At 42.3% G+C, this 20,089-nt stretch overlaps 1 protein-coding gene across 1 annotated transcript; it reads right to left on the reverse strand.

The window, feature by feature from the left end:
• Positions 1 to 14,968: 14,968 nt before the first annotated feature.
• On the reverse strand, positions 14,969 to 19,430 carry LOC146072403 (uncharacterized). The gene is made up of 3 exons (XM_083179656.1): positions 19,140 to 19,430; positions 17,464 to 17,639; positions 14,969 to 16,731 (listed from the first exon to the last, which is right to left on the reverse strand). The coding sequence occupies exons 1-3, from the start codon at positions 19,299 to 19,301 to the stop codon at positions 15,126 to 15,128; spliced, it is 1,944 nt and encodes a 647-aa protein (XP_083035782.1). The 5' UTR covers positions 19,302 to 19,430; the 3' UTR covers positions 14,969 to 15,125.
• Between the last annotated feature and the right edge of the window lie 659 nt (positions 19,431 to 20,089).

A 20,089-nucleotide genomic window follows, 5' to 3' on the forward strand; every position in this document is an offset into this window, starting at 1 on the left:
CTATTGGTACCTGTCATATTTTTACAATCTGCAATCACCACTATTACCAACAAACCACCCATGGCAGCACCACTACTGCTTTCACCTCACTTAGAGAACAAACTCATTTGTGTTCTAATGTCTCTTGATCGTATTCAAATATTTCTGGATAATAAGCTTCAGTGCATAGAGGTACTCCCTCTAGCTCAAGATGACTCTGAGATTAGTGATCTCAGTGACACCAACCCCAATGAGCCGACAATCACTGCAGAGACTGTCACTTCTCATTTATTCTGACCAAGACCATGGGTGACATTTAATAGGATGCAAGTTTTAGTAACATTTCAAAATTGCACCTTATCGCACTTTTTCAAATCAATTTTTTTTCCTCCAAAACCGATTATTTAATGGGATGTGTCATGCTTCGGGCTCGGCACACTATTACACACCCTCCAACATGACCCATTCCATTAGGTACAAAATGCTCTGTTCCTGGACTTCCTTGCCAATGGCAGTTGCAGAGGTGGGGCTGCAGCACAGTCCAATATTCAAAAGGGGGAGCCACCCCAAACATCACTGTCCTGGACTCACTGGCATTTGATGTGACTCCCTCTCTTTGAATTTTGGAATGTGCTGGAGCCTCACCTCTGTAGCTGCCAATGGCAGGAAAGTCCAGGAACAGAGTATTGGAAGGTATACTATTATATTCTCCCTCCACGCTGTAGTGCAGGGCTGGGCAACACCGTCCCTCCAGATGTTGATGAACTACACATCCCAGCATGCCTATCATCAGTTTCAGCATGGCCACATAGCAAAACTCATACAAAGCATCCTGGGATGTGTAGTTCATTAACATCTGGAGGGCCGGTGTTGCCCAGCCCTGCTGTAGTGGATGGTAGAGTATGAAATACTGCCTGTCGGCACATGACGGCTCAAAATTTTTGTCCAAAAAATGCATGTCGACTCTTTTTCATGTTGACCTTTTAACCCTGTTGACCTTTTGACTGTCGACCAATAGTGGTCAATCTATCATACCCCTCCCAACGTGACCCTCTCCAGGAGGGACACAATGCTCTGTTCCTATACTTCCCTCTTAATGTATGATTGCCATCACCTGTGTTCAACAGGTGAATTATAGATCAGAAAGCTGCTTCACCACAGGTGATGGCAATCATGTATGTAAACATACATAGCATTGATAAAGTGGAAACCTATATCCTTCATGAACAATATTTTTACTGCTTTACTATCCAATTGCTAAATAGAAATATTCTGGGTGCCATGCCAGTATTTAGTTTGCTCCTTAAAAGCTAACAATAACATGTACATTAGCAGGAGAACACTGCTCTCTCTTCACACACTTTGTAAACCCCGGGCCAACAATATCATAGCAGAAGGCAGGGGAGGGGCCTGCTGCCCTGTATTGCTGGGGAGTTCCCTTTTCAGCAGCTTCTGAAGACCTCCGATTGTCTGTCACTCAGCCAAGCAGTGCACAGTCATACTCCCTGCCGAAACTGCCTAGTCGAGCCAAGGGCGGTTGGACTTAGAGGCAGCCCACCCCCCATCCCACCCCCCCCCCCCCAGTCACACCCCCCCCCCCCCCCCCCAGTCACACTGTGCAGGGAGGTAAGAGGTGAGTGTAAGTGGAAATAATGTAGGATAGGGACTTGGATTGTGTTTGTGTAATGCAGTGGTTCCCAAACGGTGCGCCGTGGCTCCCTGGGGTGCCGCAGCTCTGTCACAGGGGTGCCGCGGCTGGTGGCCCTATCACACCCTGACATCTGCATATGTTTTTCCCCAGCGATGTGAGATAGCCGGGCAGTGACTGGAGATAGCCGGCGCCGGGGATGTGGGCAGGAGTACAAAATCAGCTAGCGTCAGAGTCACGGGGTAATATGCCAAGGACAACTTTCTGAGTCAGGGAAGGGGTGTAACCTCTTTTATTGGCAAGCTGCTCAATCAGAGGTAATGTCATTCAGGTGCCAACAGGAAGGGGTAAATCTGGTTAGGAAAAAAAACAGTTTGTATCCCAATTGCACACTGAATGAGAAATATACATATAATAATCAGATAATACAGAGATCTTGGTTGCATATATCTGCAGATATAGGGCTAAGCCCCCAGGCCGTACGTCAAGGCATCTCTGTCACTGGGGGTCCCTAACACTGGGTATGGGTCTGGGGGTGTGGGCCCCCAATATGCCGGCACAGGCTGACTACTCCAGGGCAGAACACAAATGAAAATTAGTAGGGGTTAATAAGAAGCACATAAGTGCTATGTAAGGAGGTGAAGGTGTGGTTAAAATAATACATACAATGTGATAGGGAAAAACATAAATGTTAATAAAGTGTTAGGGTGTGCTAACCTGGAGCAGACCAGCCATACCAACAAAGAGGGAACCACACTCCCAAACCCATCCCATGCACAATAACAAATTTTTGGGCCTAATAGCCCAGTGTAAGGCCACATGATAATGGCTTACAACATCTGAGAGCCAGCTTACCTGGAGATACCCCTGGCTTCTCCAATGGCACTCAGGTGTCAGCAATCCCTCCTAATGCTGACCCATCTATGCCTCTCTCAACTGCACAACACTTTTATTGGCAAGCTGCTCAATCAGAGGTAAAATCATTCAGGTGCCAACAGGGAGGGGTAAATCTGGTTAGGGAAAAAAACAGTTTGTATCCCAATTGCACACTGAATGAGAAATATACATATAATAATCAGTGTAACCTGTCAGGGGCACCCCCTGACAAGCTTAAAAATGAAGCGGCCGTCAGCAAGCAGCTGTCCAGCTGCCGGACTTGATGTGACAAATTAGTGATGCCCCAGCGTGTATATCTTAAGCGGCTGCAGGGGGTGCTACGCTGGCTGAGGAAAACAACCTGCTGATTCCAGGAGAAGCCTCATGGCACCAGCTACTCACAGGGACGGGTGAAGGCCGGGTGTGCTGCTGACAAGGGGACAGGTCCTCAGCTGCGTTAGGTACCTGCTACTATTGCCTCAGGGAAGGAGGAGGATGGTAGAGGGAAGTGGAGTGGGGTGGGGTGGGGTGGGGGGGATTCAAAGGAACCCAGTTATACCTGTACGGGGGGGGGGTAAAGATGCGATATACACACACAGTGATGTCTGTCTCTGTGTCTCTCTATGTTCTCCATCTCTCTCCCTCCCCTCTCACTATGGGCCTTATTCTACTTCACTCTTTCTGACAAATTCCTTCTTAGATGGACAAAACCATGTGCACCGCAGGGGGGGCAGATGTAAAATGTGCAGAGAGAATTAGATTTCGGTGACTTATTTTGTTTCTGTGCAGGGTAAATACTGGCTGCTTTATTTTTACACTTCAATATAGATCTCACTTTGAAGTAAAACCCCACCCAAATCTAATTCTCTCTCACAAGTAACATCTGCTCCACCTGCAGTGCACATGGTTTTGTCCATCTAAGAAGGAATTTGTCAGAAAGAGTGAACCAAAATAACCCCCTATGTCTGATCTCCCTCTGTTCTCTATTTTTTTCTCTCTGTTCTCCATCTTCCTCTTTCTGCTATCCATCTCTTTCGCCCTCCATTCTCCAATTTTCTTTCTCTCTCTGTGTTCTCCATCTATCTCTCCACTCCTCATCAGTGGTGGCTCCAGAGTGGTTGCTGTTGCACAGTCCAAATTTCCGATAGAGAAGTTACACCATCTGCCACTTCAAATACTACCAGTAAGTCACAGACGGTGATGTTTGACAGTGTTTGGAGTGGTAGTTGTTGTAACCCTCCGAACCATCTTATAAGTATTTTTTCCTGATCTAAATACTAATCTCATTCTTTTGATCCAACTACTTTAAAAAAAAAAAGGGACAGTTTGGTGGTTATTTTGGCTTATGCTCTATTCCTGGACCTCCCTGGTAATGTATGATTGCCATCACCTGTGGTGAAACACCTTTCTTATCAATTACCTAGCTCCCCACAGGTGATGGCAATTATACATTACCAGGGAAGTCCAGGAACAGAGCATTTTATTCCTCGTAGAGGGTTTCAGATAGGCAAGATGCATTTTATAAAATGTTATGGTATGGCTGAATTGCAGAGGTTCTATCTAAAGGTGCCCATACACTTATACGATATGGCCTTTTTCATACCATTTGGACAGGTCGGCCAGAGAAAACGTGTTAAAAGTGTCGCATCATATGTGTTACCTCCAGGGTTCGCATGCAATACCTCAAAGTAGTGGTTTGGGGCCTTAAAACTTTATGGAGTGAACTACTTTGATTGTACACATTACCAGCGCCGAAACTAGACATTTTAGTGCCCTGTGCCAGGAAGGGATAATATAGATTGTACGGTACATAAAAACATACATTGGGCTGTATTCAATGTGGCCGGCCAGAGGGTTAAACGGCAAGGATCAACAAAAACACGCGAACCTCGCCGCTTAACCCACGCACCAGCCGATCACCCTATTCAACGTGCCGGGGAAATCCTCGCTGTCCGAGGACGGTGAGGCTCAAGGCTAATGCACAAGCCTCACTGTTTTAGGGGCCACATATACCGTTTCCCCCTCACTACAAAAACTTAGTGAGGGGAAAACGGCGTGCGCATGGGGTCATTTGTATACTGACCCTGCAAGCTGTGATAGCAAGCAGGCAGCACTGCTCGCTGCCACAGCTCGCAGAAAGCATTGAATACACCTCAGTGTATGCAGAGGTCAAAAGCATAGACTGATATGGGCAAATAATACACCAGGTACAAAAATGAGTAGTTTGGCGCAAGTGTTTATAAAAGAGATGTTCATTTCCAATACTTTCAAAAGGTGTGCACAATGTATTTAAAATATACATACAAAATCAAAACATACATAATCACAAAAAGGTGCGGATGACAGAACACTTTCCATTTCATTTGCAATGAACACCTCACCCAACTGTCCAAAGTGCTTCTTCAAATGTGCAAATCTGCTTTAGCTACGCGTTTTGGAAAGTAAATCGACTTCCTCAGGCTGCAGAACACTTGAAGAAGCACTTTGGATGCACTTGGACACTTTGGGCCTTATTCTGGTTCACTCTTTCTGTCAAATTCCTTCTTAGATGGACAAAACCATGTGCACTGCAGGTGGGGCAGATGTAACAAATACAGAGAAAATTAAATTTGGTTGAATTAGTTTGTTTCTGTGCAGGGAAAATACTGACTGCTTTATTTTTACACTGCAATATAGATCTCACTTTGAAGTAAAACCCCACCCAGATCGAATTCTCTCTGCACAAGTTACATCTGCCCCACCTGCAGTGCACATTGTTTTGTTCATTTGAGAAGGAATTTGCCTCTGCAAGTGAACCAGAATAAGGCTGATAGTGTACATAGCAGCTCAAACTATCAGACTATGTAAATGAAAGTCGTACAAAAAAATCAACTATTAATATTTTATAATTATAATAGGAAAAAAAATATAAAATAATAATAAAAAAAAAGAAGGTACTTGTTTAGTTTCACGATTTGCATGCAATTTGCATAAGATTTGATGTGCGATGCGATTTATTACCTGTTGATAACCCCACTATGGCATGGAGTTGATTTCATATAGTGTGGCGAGCGCAGCGGTGGGACGCGGATTACTTTACATGTATTCCGTGGGGAGCGCACGCGGAATACATGTAAAGTAATCCGCATCCCCTCGCTGCGCTCGCCACACTATATAAATTCAACTCCATGCCGTAGTGGATAGTGGGGTTATGAACAGGTAATAAATCACATCAAATCTTATGCAAATCGCACCGTAAAACTAAACAAGTACCAAAAATAATAATAGAAATTGTAAAAAAAGAAAGAAAAAGCCTTAACATTTTAATTACAGCAAAATTGTAGGAGGGAGGAGATTATCGTTCAGAGCAGTGGCGGATTGGCCACTAAAATTACCGGGAGGAATCCCGGGAGGCTGCCCAACCGGGAGGCCACTGGATCTCCAGCCTGTCCTTGCATTTAAATTAACCTCACTTTATTTAATAGCACAGGAGCCATTGCGGCCGGGAGCAGTGCCTCAGGGGCTTAAAGTCTCTGTCCGCATACAGACAGAGGCCCTGCGCCCCTCAAAGATGGCCACCACCTGACCCAGTGGGGACAGATGCTAGAGGTGCTCCTGCACCTCTAGCGTCTGACAGGGGAGCACAGGGCACTCGGAAGTGCGCAACCCTAGCTGGGCAATGATGAGCAGGTGACACCCGCTGGTAGTGGTGTAACTATTGTCCCGCGGCGCAGACAAAGACACGCAGGTGGCTAGAGGCAGGCCAGTGCTGGCTGAATCTGTGGTGAGCTGCTGCAGGGATAGGCTCTGCATCTCCGCTGATATGCAGTGACTGCCGGCTGCCACACCCTGCGCCTGTCACACTGTGTGACTGGTAGCGGCAGTGGTGCGAGTAGAAAAAACGACTTAGTGGTACTGTGCTGCGCGCCTTCGCAGCGAAAAATGGGCGTGGTCAGGGGAGTGGCCATGGGCGTGGTCATATGACACAAGGGGGGGTGGTTACATGCCACCCCCCCCCCCCCACAGAGTCTGTACGCCCGCTGACATACTATATAACACCACAATGCCCATGACATACTATATAACACTCCGCGATGCCCATGACATACTATATAACACTCTGCTATGTCCATGACATACTGTATAACACACCATAATGTCCATTACATACTATATAACACCGCAATGCCCATGACATACTATATAACACCGCAATGCCCATGACATACTATATAACACTGCAATGCCCATGTCATACTATATAACACCGCAATACCCATGACATACTATATAACACCGCAATACCCATGACATACTATATAACACCGCAATGCCCATGACATACTATATAACACTGCAATGCCCATTACATACTATATAACACACTATAATGCCCGTTACATACTATATAACACACTATAATGCCCATTACATACTATATAACACTGTAATGCCCATTACATACTATATAACACCGTAATGCCCATTACATACTAAATAACACTCCGCGATGTCCATGTCATACTATATAACACACTGTAATGCCCATCACATACTATATAACACACCGTAATGCCCATTACATACTATATAACACAGCGTAATACCCATTACATACTATATAACACACCATAATGCACATTACATACTATATAACACACTGTAATACCCATGTCATACTATATAACACTACGCAATGCCCATGTCATACTATATAACACAGTGTAATGCCCATCACATGCTATATAACACTACGCAATGCCCATGTCATACTATATAACACTACGCAATGCCCAACACATACTGTATAACACACCATACACATTTGACACATAAGTGCCACTTACCTACATGCTCAATGCCAGGGGCTTCATGCCGATGCCAAGGTGGACTGAATTTGCTCGTTGCTCAGGGGGATAGATCTGTGCCACTGTGCTCATTGCCCAGGGGGATATATCTGTGCCACTTTTCTCGTTGCCCAGGGGGATAGATCTGTGCCACTTTGCTCGTTGCCCAGGGGGATATATCTGTGCCACTTTGCTCGTTGCCAAGGGGGATATATCTGTGCCACTTTGCTCGTTGCCAAGGGGGATATATCTGTGCCACTTTGCTCGTTGCCCAGGGGGATAGATCTGTGCCACTTTGCTCGTTGCCCAGGTGATAGATCTGTGCCACTTTGCTCGTTGCCCAGGGGATAGATCTGTGCCACTTTGCTCGTTGCCCAGGGGGATAGATCTGTGCCACTTTGCTCGTTGCCCAGGGGGATAGATCTGTGCCACTTTGCTCGTTGCCCAGGGGGATAGATCTGTGCCACTTTGCTCGTTGCCCAGGGGGATAGATCTGTGCCACTTTGCTCGTTGCCCAGGGGGATATATCTGTGCCACTTTGCTCGTTGCCCAGGGGGATAGAAACCCCCCCCCCCCCGGCAGGCAGGCACATACACAGCCCCCTGTGCCTGCCCGCCCGCACGCTCTCGTCTCCCCCGCTGTGTACGCGGGGGAGACGTGCTGCTGCTGCTGCTCCTCCTGATAGTTACAGCTCCTGCTGCTGGACCGCGCGCTAACCAATAGCCGCGCGCGGTCCAGCAGCAGGAGCTGTAACGAAATCATGAGAGCAGCAGCAGCACGTCTCCCCCGCGTACACAGCGGGGGAGACGAGAGCAGGGAAGACCCGGCGGGGGGGAGCGGCGCTAGCGCGCATATGTAAGTGGCCACGCCCCCCGCCACTTACATATGCGCACATGCGCAGTAAATATTTCGGCCTATTTGTTATGGCGGTACGGGGTACCGGCACCATTTGTTTTAATGGTACGCCGTACCACCCCGTACCGCCATAGTTGCACCCCTGGGTAGCGGTGCTTAGGGCCCTTCCTCCTCACTGCTCCACTCCTGTCATTGAATTTAGGTAGAGACTAGATCCCCTTCAGTTACAGTAACTGCCTTAGGAACTAGCACTTTTTTATTATCTCAGCTAGTTCCTCTTCAGTAAATCAGTTACATTTACTGCATGGGAATTAGCAATTTTTTATTATGCCAGCTAGTTCCTCTTCTGCTAATGTAAATATTTTTCCCCCTGGAGGTCATGAACGGAATCAGAAGTGTATTTAGCCTACTTTATTATTTGTGTCTACATCCACTTCTGTTATTGTACCTAGTACATGAATTGAAGTGGATGTAGCCCATTTATTATGTTGTGTCTTCACCCACTTCTGTTTATGTACTTTATTATGACCCCCTTGCTGTCAGATACTAAAACTGATGTGGATTTAGCCAATTTATTATAATGTGTCTAGAACCACTTCTGAATTTGTATAAAGAGGGTGATTCACTAGCATTACCAGTGTATTCGTGCTGGGGACCGATGGTGTGGCTCTGTGCATATATGTGCATGTGTAGTTTCTCAGTTTGAATGCCTTCGGTGACTAGCACAGTTGCCAATGTATTCGTACGAGTAGTGGAGGGTGGCGGGGGTGGACACCGGTCTTTGGCATGAGAATGCCCAGCATTTTATGTGCGCCCCTATGAAACATTACCTGCATGTGAAGCATATGCCCCCTATAGGTCGTGAACAAAATTAGAAGTGGATTTAGCTCATTTTATAAAACAACGCTAGTTCCTCTTCAAATCTAGTACTAAGAACATTACCTGCATGTGAAGCATATGCCCCCTATAGGTCGTGAACAAAATTTGAAGTGGATTTAGCTCATTTTTTAAACAACGCTAGTTCCTCTTCAAATCTAGTACTAAGAACATTACCTGCATGTGAAGCATATGCCCCCTATAGGTCGTGAACAAAATTTGAAGTGGATTTAGCTCATTTTATAAAACAACGCTAGTTCCTCTTCAAATCTAGTACTAAGAACATTACCTGCATGTGAAGCATATGCCCCCTATAGGTCGTGAACAAAATTTGAAGTGGATTTAGCTCATTTTTTAAACAACGCTAGTTCCTCTTCAAATCTAGTACTAAGAACATTACCTGCATGTGAAGCATATGCCCCCTATAGGTCGTGAACAAAATTTGAAGTGGATTTAGCTCATTTTTTAAACAACGCTAGTTCCTCTTCAAATCTAGTACTAAGAACATTACCTGCATGTGAAGCATATGCCCCCTATAGGTCGTGAACAAAATTTGAAGTGGATTTAGCTCATTTTATAAAACAACGCTAGTTCCTCTTCAAATCTAGTACTAAGAACATTACCTGCATGTGAAGCATATGCCCCCTATAGGTCGTGAACAAAATTTGAAGTGGATTTAGCTCATTTTTTAAACAACGCTAGTTCCTCTTCAAATCTAGTACTAAGTACATTACCTGCATGTGAAGCATATGCCCCCTATAGGTCGTGAACAAAATTTGAAGTGGATTTAGCTCATTTTATAAAACAACGCTAGTTCCTCTTCAAATCTAGTACTAAGAACATTACCTGCATGTGAAGCATATGCCCCCTATAGGTCGTGAACAAAATTTGAAGTGGATTTAGCTCATTTTATAAAACAACGCTAGTTCCTCTTCAAATCTAGTACTAAGAACATTACCTGCATGTGAAGCATATGCCCCCTATAGGTCGTGAACAAAATTTGAAGTGGATTTAGCTCATCTAAAGAAAAAAACAATAATTCCTCTTCAAATAATGTACCATGAACATTTATAGATTTTGAAAACTGCACTAAAGGCATCCATTTTTTAGGTACTTGTGAGTTATCTGGACGCCCGATTTTTTGATTGTATGCCTTAAGTTAAGGCATACAATCAGATGCGATGCGATGCGATATCGCATCGCATCGCATCGCATCGCATGCGACCATCGGATGCGATGACCCGATTTTTCCATAGGAATCAATGTTAAAATGATTCCTATGGAAAAAGGGGTCCTTTTCATACCCCTACTATCCAAGTGGGCATGGAGTTGGATATAAACCTGTGGCGAGCGTAGCGAGCCACCGAGCCCGAAGCGTGGCGAGCGAAGCGAGCCCCGCGAGGGGACGGTATTCCGTGTCCCCTCGCGGGGCTCGCTACGCTCGCCACGCTTCGGGCTCGGTGGCTCGCTACGCTCGCCACAGGTTTATATCCAACTCCATGCCCACTTGGATAGTAGGGGTATGAAAAGGACCCCTTTTTCCCATTGAATTCCATGTTAAAATGGACTCAGTCCATTTTAACATTGATTCCTATGGCAAAATCGGGTCATCGCATCGCATCGCATCGCATCGCATCGCATCCGATGGTCGCATGCGATGCGATGCGATGTGCCCGATCCGACCCGATTTTGAAATCGGGCGTCCGGATAACTCACATGTACCATTTTTTACCTTGCATTCATAAATACATTTTTCAAGTACAAGGACAATCATGTGAGTACTCTCAGTGTGCATGGAGTACACAACACCCAAAATTAGGTTAATTGGAGGCAAAAGTGTATAAATGGTAAAAGTTGACAAAAGTACTATATGCATCAAAGACCTGGTAGCAGCTTGGCACACAGCTGTGCCAGAGAAGCCCCTTCATGTGCTTCCCAAAAGGAAACCAAACAGCTGATATCATGTATGGCAAATAAGCTTTAAATTGCATGGTAGAAATTTTTCACTTGAAAAAGTGTTTTTCTGTGTTAAAGGGATATTCATTCAGAATATTAAGCATAACCATCATGCACAGTAGCACTGCCTAGACACAAAACATAAATTAAGAGAGATTGCTTATTTACACAACCTCCTTTTGTACCTCCTGACCTACATGTTTTATTAATGCATATATACAGTATACAAGATTTACCTTCTGTGGGTATGGAAGTGTACAGGCTTAACTAGGTAAAAGGGCATACACACGTAGAGATGTTTGCTAAGTAATTTTGCTAAGCTATTAAGGGTAGGCAATTTCCTGGTGTCCAGATCCAGATCATACACATGCAGAGATTTGTGCTAAGCAATTTAGCTTAATAAAAAAAAAGGCCGGGTAGTAGTTTGTAATGGGATAGGGTGATCATTATCTCTCATTCTGTACACACAGAGAGATTTCCTGTCTTTGCAGATGATAATTTGACTGCATGCACTGACTTAATTAGCAGGTTAGATCTGTGTTTACTTTCTAAGCTATCTAAATGAAAAATGATGGAAAATGATTGACAGGAATGTAGTGTTTGGTAGGGCGATACCTGGTGTTTCTTGGGGCTGGCTTTAAAAAATCAAGGCATGTCATCAGTTTTATTGGAGAGCCTGTGTACTCCATAGAGGACTGTATGTATGCAGTGACTGCTCAGTTTTCACATGTTGCAGCCAAGAAAAATTGTGTCGATGTTGCTTGAAAAATCGGCAATTGCACATGTACAAGAAAAATTTAAATTTAGCTATCTCAATGAGGCAATAGGCATTTTTAAAGTCAGCTGAATGGCTCCAAAGTGTGTACCCAAGTTTACACTGAGTAGACTTGGGGCCTTATTTTGGTTCATTCTTTCTGACAAAATCCTTCTTAGATGGGCAAAACCATGTGCACTGCAGGTGGGGCAGATGTTACTTGTGCAGAGAGAATTAGATTTGGGTGGGGTTTTGCTTCAAAGTGAGATCTATATTGCAGTGTAAAATAAAGCAGTCAGTATTTTCCCTGCACAGAAACAAAATTACTCACCCAAATCTAATTCTCTCTGCACATGTTACATCTGCCCCCCTGCAGTGCACATGGTTTTGTCCATCTAAGAAGGATTTTGTCAGAAAGAATGAACCAAAATAAGGCCCTTGGTGAGGCAGTGTCTTACTAATGATAGTCAGTGTGTCAAATTGAAGTGTTTCCCTCAACATCCCACATTGTGCTCCCCTGTTCCCCCATCCACAATCACATCCTATAAAGTCTGGCCTCAGGGCTCCCTCCCCATACACTGGCTGCAATTACTTTCAGTTTCTTCTCAGACTCCTGCTCACTGAGAGTTGGCTTTTCTGAGTCGGACCATGGTCAGCTGCTTGTGTATTCCTTTTTGTTCTTGAAGCATCTTCTGCAGCTGCGGTTGGCTGCAATGTTTGGCAGGACTGGAGATTATACAGAATGCTTGGTTTTGCGTGGGGCTGCATTAGGTCTCTCAAATAATGAACAGAGTCTTGAGAAAAGGCCCCCATACATTAGGCCGACTTGTCCGAAGGACAAGTCGGACCTAATCTACTGACAACTCTCCTGGCGGGGTCACATATGATTTGGCACTTGATTTGCCAGGTTTTGCATGTGATAAATCGCATGCAATTTATCACATGCAGTCCCCCCGGGGAGCTGCTGTCAGAGGGAGCCGGAAGCTGAGCGGGGCATGGGGGCTGCAAGCAGGCAGCGGATGCAGCGTGTAGTACCTGCGGTGGAGGGAGACAGATGCTAAAAGGGGGACTGCAAGCAGGGAGCCAGGCAGGGGAGGCAGTGGGCGAACTGGTCCAGGCGGTGTACTCCGCGAGGGGACCAGAGAGCAGAGACCGGGTAGCCTAGGGGAAGCAGGGCAGCAGCGGGCGGACATAGAAATAAAAAAAAAAAAACACAGAATGAAGCAGCGCTCACACTTAATGGTTTTGTATTAAAGATTATATATTTAATAATAATGCTTTGACGAGCATAATTTTGGTATTATTAACCATAAAAGCACAATAACACAATTATGACAAAAAATTCTCAATAAAAATGTAGTTTTAAAAACAGTGGGGTTTGACATAGAAATTAATTAACAGTCAGTGATTGGCTGAGAGTTCTCTTAGTCAGAGAGCTCTCAGCCAATTACTGGCTGTCCATTCATTTCTATGTGCCCGGCTTCCCCTAAGCTACCCGGTCTCTGTCTCATTTCCCCTTGCGGCGTTCACCGCCTGGAAGTATCTATTTGCGGCATTCCCCCCCGCCCAGGATAGTGCGCCCACTGCCTCTCTAGCCCGGCTCCCTGCTTGCAGTCCCCCGCTTGGCTCCCTCCACCACAGGTACTATAAGCTGCGTCCCCTGCCCGCCTTGGGATGCACATAAGATTTAACAAATCTTATGTGCAGCTCGTCCGACCTCCCGAATCCGACCTGATGCGCACGGGACCGCGCATCGAGTCGGATGGGATGTCTGCACATGTGATTTGGCCCGATTTCACGGCCCGGTTCCTCCAAATCGGATCAAATGGGGACCAAATCACATAGTGTATGGCGGCCTTAACCGTTGAATTTACTACAGACTCCACATATCACTAGTTAAGAGATCTGGTGAGTCATCATCATCCTGAAAATCATCATGTTAAGCATCATTAGCCACATTCTGATATTAATAAAAATGTGCACTTTAAAGCAGACATATAATTTACTTTCAAATATACTTTGTTTTGAATCATAAATTATTGCTATAATAAATCAGTTCTTAAGAAACCGCTATAGATAAAGAACGGTTTAGTAAAGTTAGCCCCATGAAGAGCACATTAAGATTCGTTCCCATTGCTCTGTGCCCACCTTGGTCCATATACTATACATTGCAGCATTGTTGCACATTCAAACTATAGCATTGACAGTACATTCTTAGGGCCAGATGTATCAAGCTTCAAAAAGTAATACATTGGAGAGTGATAAACAGCCAGCCAATCAGCTCCTACCTGTTATTTTTCAAACCTAGCCTGTGACATGGCAGGTAGGAGCTGATTGGCTGGCTGTTTATCACTCTCCATTCTATCACTTTTGAAGCTTGATACATCTGGCCCTTAAACACTGTCAGGGCCGCTTTAGACAGTAGGGGGCACTACTGCAGCGTTACTGTCTGCAGCCTGCTGTTCTATGCATCCTGCAAGCTATCAGTGTGGCCAATATTCAGGACAATAGTGTGCCCACAGAGTCTATGCACTAGTGTACACTATATAAGAAACATTTAATAAATAAATAATACATTTTATAAATAGTTGCGGATCACCTATCGCGCATATGTACTTACTTCATTGCCCATTAATACCTTTCCTAATTTCCAAACTTTCATCGTAAACCTTATTCCTAAATTAAACAGTTAAGATGTATAAGATGTTTAGTAAAAGATAAAAGCAGTGTTATCAATAAAAGTAAGTAAAAGTAATGTGCCCAATCAGAGATCTCATTTGCAAACATCCATATGAGGATGTCCAATTATTAATCACATTTTTAAAATTACGGAATATTTTTTTTTTAAATAAATCCATCAATAGGATAAAGATACTTAAATGTGGACCTGATCATTTCTTTGAAGTGAAATCATTATGTGCAGTGAATCTCTTCATTATATCTACACAGGTTATTTAATTTCCACAAAGTCTAAAATTCCTCTGTAAACCCCTCCCCCCCTCACATCCAAACCACAGGTTTACTATATTCATCTTTTCTTTTTAGTAATATCACAGAAGTTCATAATCATTTGTTTAGATATTTAGAATTAAAATACAAGGACAATAGTTGTCAAAAAAATGTTTTTATTTTTAATAAATAATGTTAAATTAAGAAAACTGTAGAACATATAAATTCTGAAAAAAATACAAAGCTACTTTACAATCTTTATGGTGACAATGTGACCGTTTATCAAAAACTTAAATACAAACTTTAACTGTTATCACATGACATTTAACAATGAAGCTTATCTTTTGTTTAACCATGGGAGCTGCAACATAGTTCATGTTGCTATGAACAAAAAAGGCAATCCACGTCATTTATTTACATTAGCACATGTAGGGCAGTAGAAACTTTTGTTTGTTTTTAAGCATTTGTCACTCTTTTTTAGCCCCACACATGTGAAATGATACCACATTTTACATTTGTCACATTCAACCATGTCTTCATTTGGACAATGTATATGACAGTGGCAATGTGTTGTCATTTCAATTATTTTTCCTTCCATTTTTTTTTTCTTTTTCAAGTTAACATGAGGAAACATTGACAGATCTTTCTCCTCAATACATCGTATTAAGTGTGCTCTCATTTGCCTTTGCTCAAAACATATGCCGTTTAATTTTAAACCATTTGCTAGTGCCACAGCATTTGCAATTGCAAAAGCACCACAATCGTTGGTCCCAATTTGTTTCTGGCAACAGATCAGATGAATGGGAAGCACACTATATTCTCCCCTAAACTTTTTGGCATACAACACTAAAATTTGTTTTTTTAGACTGTCAGAAATAACTGATGTTTCTAAAGAATCATAAATTGTAACGGATGATTTTTTGGCGTGAGAAACCACCCAGTGGTTGCTGAGATGATGGATTTGAATGTTATTAGTCGCCAATTCTATGATAGGAAGCCTGTTATTGGCCAACAAAAGTGTATCAAGCAGACCACCACAAGGGAATTTTTTAGAAATGAGATATTGACAGATGTTTATTATTTTGTCATCTAGCCACTCCTCTCCACCCACTGCTAGTCTATCCCCATTTGTTAGTTTGATTCCATTTATAATGGTCCAAGTTGTGTCATAATCACTGAAATTGTGTTCTACATGTACTTCTTCCAAAGATTGCCAGACATCTTCCCTCAACAAATCTGCATTTGTACCCACCCTTTGAGAGGCTGCATGTTTGGGTTTTCCATATTTTCGTTTTGGAAGATCTTCTAGGCTTTCGCATTTATTTTCTATTTTATTTTCTTCAATCATTGGTAGGCCTTCTTCTATGTGTACGTGTGTCTGCATTTCTTCAACCAATTCTTGAAGTGTATTTTCCAAAACAGAAAGATATTTCTCATCTCTTATGAGATAGACTGTATCTATCCCACGTTTTAAGGTCTGTACACAATTTTTAATCAATGCTTTCCTCTTAGAAATTCTTCTCGGTGGAAATTCGTCTTTTTCACATTCTTTCAATGTAAGCATCATTTTATTCATGCAACATTCTGAGAGGTCTTCACCTGCAACACTATCTCTCTCACCTTCATCCCAAAAACACTCTGTGTCTAGCATAAACAAATCATTTCGGGAATACGAAGATTTCAATTTTTCCCATCCCCATCCCTTTACAAATTTGAAAATGCAACACATGTGCTTACATGGCAACAGTAATTTTTTCCAATCCAAACAATTACATTCGGGATATTCACCACCTAGATTAACAGTATAAAACTGTTCTCTATCAGTCTCACTGGTCACATTGAAAATTCCTCTCTCTTCATTTAGACATGTGACATTGTCTTCTTCAAGGGTGCTTTCTAATCTTTTCAAGATGTGGCTTACAAAATACCCCGGTCTATTCTTCAAAAAATTGGGTATTTTGTCATCGTATTTCCGATAGAATTCCGAACATTGTAGATTCAACTGTAGATATCTATATTAATAAAATAAAAGAGGATTCATTTTTCTAAGCTTTAAAAACATTTAAACATTGCAATATCAATCTAACCTCATTGAAATAAATTTATATTGCTCTTTTTACTTTCCATATAGTTAATGATTTACATTAAACAATAATCAGTAATACATTTCTAAGAATATTTATAATTCTAGCAATGTTCTGCCCTATACAGACACATACCTAATACATTCATTTTACACAGTTCATTTTGTGTCAATTTCTATTTTAACATTCCCCCTTTCAAGTCAAAAACAGTAAATGGGAGTGACAGGACAATGTGCCCCAGTTTGAACCTTACGGGGCCATAGCCAGCATCAAGAATGTCTTCTACGCAAGCAAACCAATGTGTTGAGTACAAAGGCTCCAGTGACAATGACTGAAGTCGTAAATTTCATAAGACAATGTCCTATGATCCGAGGATCAAACGCCATTCATGGAGAACACTTTAAAGGACGGAACGTACGTCAGGCATTATAGCAATCTGTCTATGAAAGAGGAAATAAATTGTGGAAACCTTCATATTTTTTAATAGAGGCTGTTGGCTAACAGACCTGCCTGCATTAAGTAAAGGATCCTTTATTAAGATTACGTTTAAAAAAAAAATAGTTATTTCTAATCAAACTGTAAAATGAATGCTATAGAAATAATAATTGTTTTAGTACCATTAAACTATATAAATATAATTTACATAGCAAAAATACTTACTTCTTGTAAGTGTGTGGAAAAAAACTTTGATGGAGAACACTGATCATTTCGCTGATTGTGCAGTTCTTGTATCCATCCAAATAGGTATATTTTAGAATCTTGTTCTGACGTTCAATACCATTATTTGTGTTAATTGCAATGTGCAACAATCCAGTTCGGTGCACATGTGCCCATTTCTGTATACAGGCAACATAAAAAATATTAATGTACAATGTAAATAACTTGTAAATAGGTTAAATAACACAATTAATAACACATTTATTAAGCACATAAGAAAAAATGTTACAATTTGATTTTATTTGTCTAAAACCTGTTGAAAATATCCTTTTTGCATGTCTTTTTCTATCTATAAATAAACAATTTCAAAGATTTGGGTTTGTAGACATTACGGGATATTAGTTAACGCTATGCACAATATTCAAGTTTTACAACAATATATTGTTCAAATCTTAACTATTTAATCCAGTGGTTCCCAAAATGTGTGCCGTGGCTCCCTGGGGTGCCTTGGGATACTTGCAGAGGTGCCCTTGGTTGGTGGTCCAGGACCAATTCAAATTAATTATGGTTAATTATTTATGTGCAAAACCAGTGCTGGTGGCTGGCAATCATAAAATAAGTACAAACAGAAGCAAATCCTCTCTTTAACACATAACTGGCCCTGGGAATGGCATATAAACCAAATCAAATACATTTTTGTGTGGTCTAGGGATGCCATGAAAAAATGGTGATATTCTTAGGGTGCCGTGATTCAAAAAAGATTGAGAACCACTGATTTAAGCAATGAACGCTGAAAGATGTGGGTCATTTATCCATGTCTGCTGTCTTCCTAACAGGCAGCTCAATCCATCTATCAATGTTTGTACAGGCACAACAGGTGAGACGTGACTGAACAATATCGTTCAATGTGTACCACTATATACTTCAACAAAAAAGTTGAAAGATATATGCTATATTGTTTTAATAATCGACCAGTGTGTACAGTATGGTCCTTTCTACATTTACAAATAAGCAATGCAATAACCCTAGCTTTCTATGTTGTTTGTACTCCTAAAAGTCATGAACTTAAATACTTAAGAGTAGTACATTATTTTATGGTCTATTAATTTTGTTACTTGTTTAACTTACACATTTTTTTACTGATTTATCTAATTAACGGAGTAAATCTTAAAGGGACTGAGTTCCTGTTTCACTATCTATCTAGAGCATGTGTGTTCAACCTTTGGCCCTCCAGATGTGCTGAAACTACATTTTCCAACATGCATTGCTACATTTTTTCCTATAAGAGCATGACATAACTGTCAGGGAATGCTGGTTCCACAACATCTGGAGGGCCACAGGTTGAAGACCTGTTATCTAGAGAGTGATAGAGACAGACACACACACACACACTGTCACTCCAGGAATAAACCAAAATGCAATCAGCAGGCCAGGCATAAATTTCAGGCAACTACAAACTTGTTAAACAAAGGTGGTAATTGCCTTAAATTTATTCTATAATGTTCCGAGTGCCGCATCTTCATGCTCAGTTGAATCTTGTTATTTGGAGTGCCGAACCTTTGGAAACATTTTCATTAACGGCAGAGTCACATTTTAGTGCTTCAGCGTTTCTGTTTGATTTAAAACAGTCATCAGGAATGCTAGAGAGATACATAAATACAGACAAATATAATTATTACCTCAATTTCAGGCATCCACTTGTTTGAGAACCACTGCTTAAGTGCATCACAAGTCTTCCAAATTGTGCAATTTTGGAGTTTATTAAGAGCAGATTGATAGTCCTCCATTGTAGTAGCGAGAGCAATATTGCGTAGCATAGTTAACACAATTTTGCGATACATATGTACACCATGATCCTTTTTTGTCAGCCACTCCTTCCAAGCTTTTTCACGATGAAAATCGCAAAGTAATATCTTGCTGTCTGAAATATTAGAAGATTTAATGGAAAAATATTTAAAGAATGTTTGAGAAGTATATAAACAGCCTAAACAAATGGATAATGTGAAGTTGAACCTTGAAAGGAAATGTAAAACTACTCTAAAATATAAACTAAAATTTTAGATTTAATTTAATAGTGAACTACAAGTGTTATAACTAATTTATAAATAAAATATATTTATCCAGATTTAAGATAGACAGTCATTACATCAACAGTCAATAGGTTGATGCCAGATAGTCTACATGGTTTCAGGGGCAAACGCAGGATTTTCAGAAGGGGGTTCCCAGAGGGACGGAGCAAAGCACGGAGATGGACACTTAGGTGACCCAGTATATGCCGGGTCAGTTAAAGTATTATAGATAGAATAAATGTATATAAATAATAATAATAATAAAATACAGATGGGTCAGGTCCCATCTTTGCAGGGGATGGCGCTGGCGTCGCCAGCTGCCATCCCCCGCCAGCGCCATGGCGATGGTGAGAAGGGGACGCGCGCGCACGAGCGGCGCACGCGTCCCCTTCCGACGGCGCTTCCACCCGTTCCCCCGGGTCCCCGCCGGCTTGCCGGCGGTAACCCGGGGTCCCCGCCGCCTGCCCGCACCCCCCCTAACCCCCCCTAACCCTGTCCGTCTCCCTGAGGCGGAGACGGACAGGGTTTCCGTCGCGCTAGCGACGGAGACTGAGACGCGC

Source organism: Crinia signifera, chromosome 4 (genome assembly GCF_055691185.1).
Source record: "Crinia signifera chromosome 4, ASM5569118v1, whole genome shotgun sequence".
NCBI lineage: Eukaryota > Metazoa > Chordata > Amphibia > Anura > Myobatrachidae > Crinia > Crinia signifera.

Coding starts and splice junctions, on each gene's coding strand:
- LOC146072403 (XM_083179656.1), bottom strand. CDS start 19,301: ATGTATCGCAAAATTGTGTTAACTATGCTACGCAATATTGCTCTCGCT. Junction 17,640..19,139: donor AGTGGATGCCTGAAATTGAG/GTAATAATTATA, acceptor GCCTGTATACAG/AAATGGGCACATGTGCACCG. Junction 16,732..17,463: donor TTTCCACACACTTACAAGAA/GTAAGTATTTTT, acceptor TTATTAATATAG/ATATCTACAGTTGAATCTAC.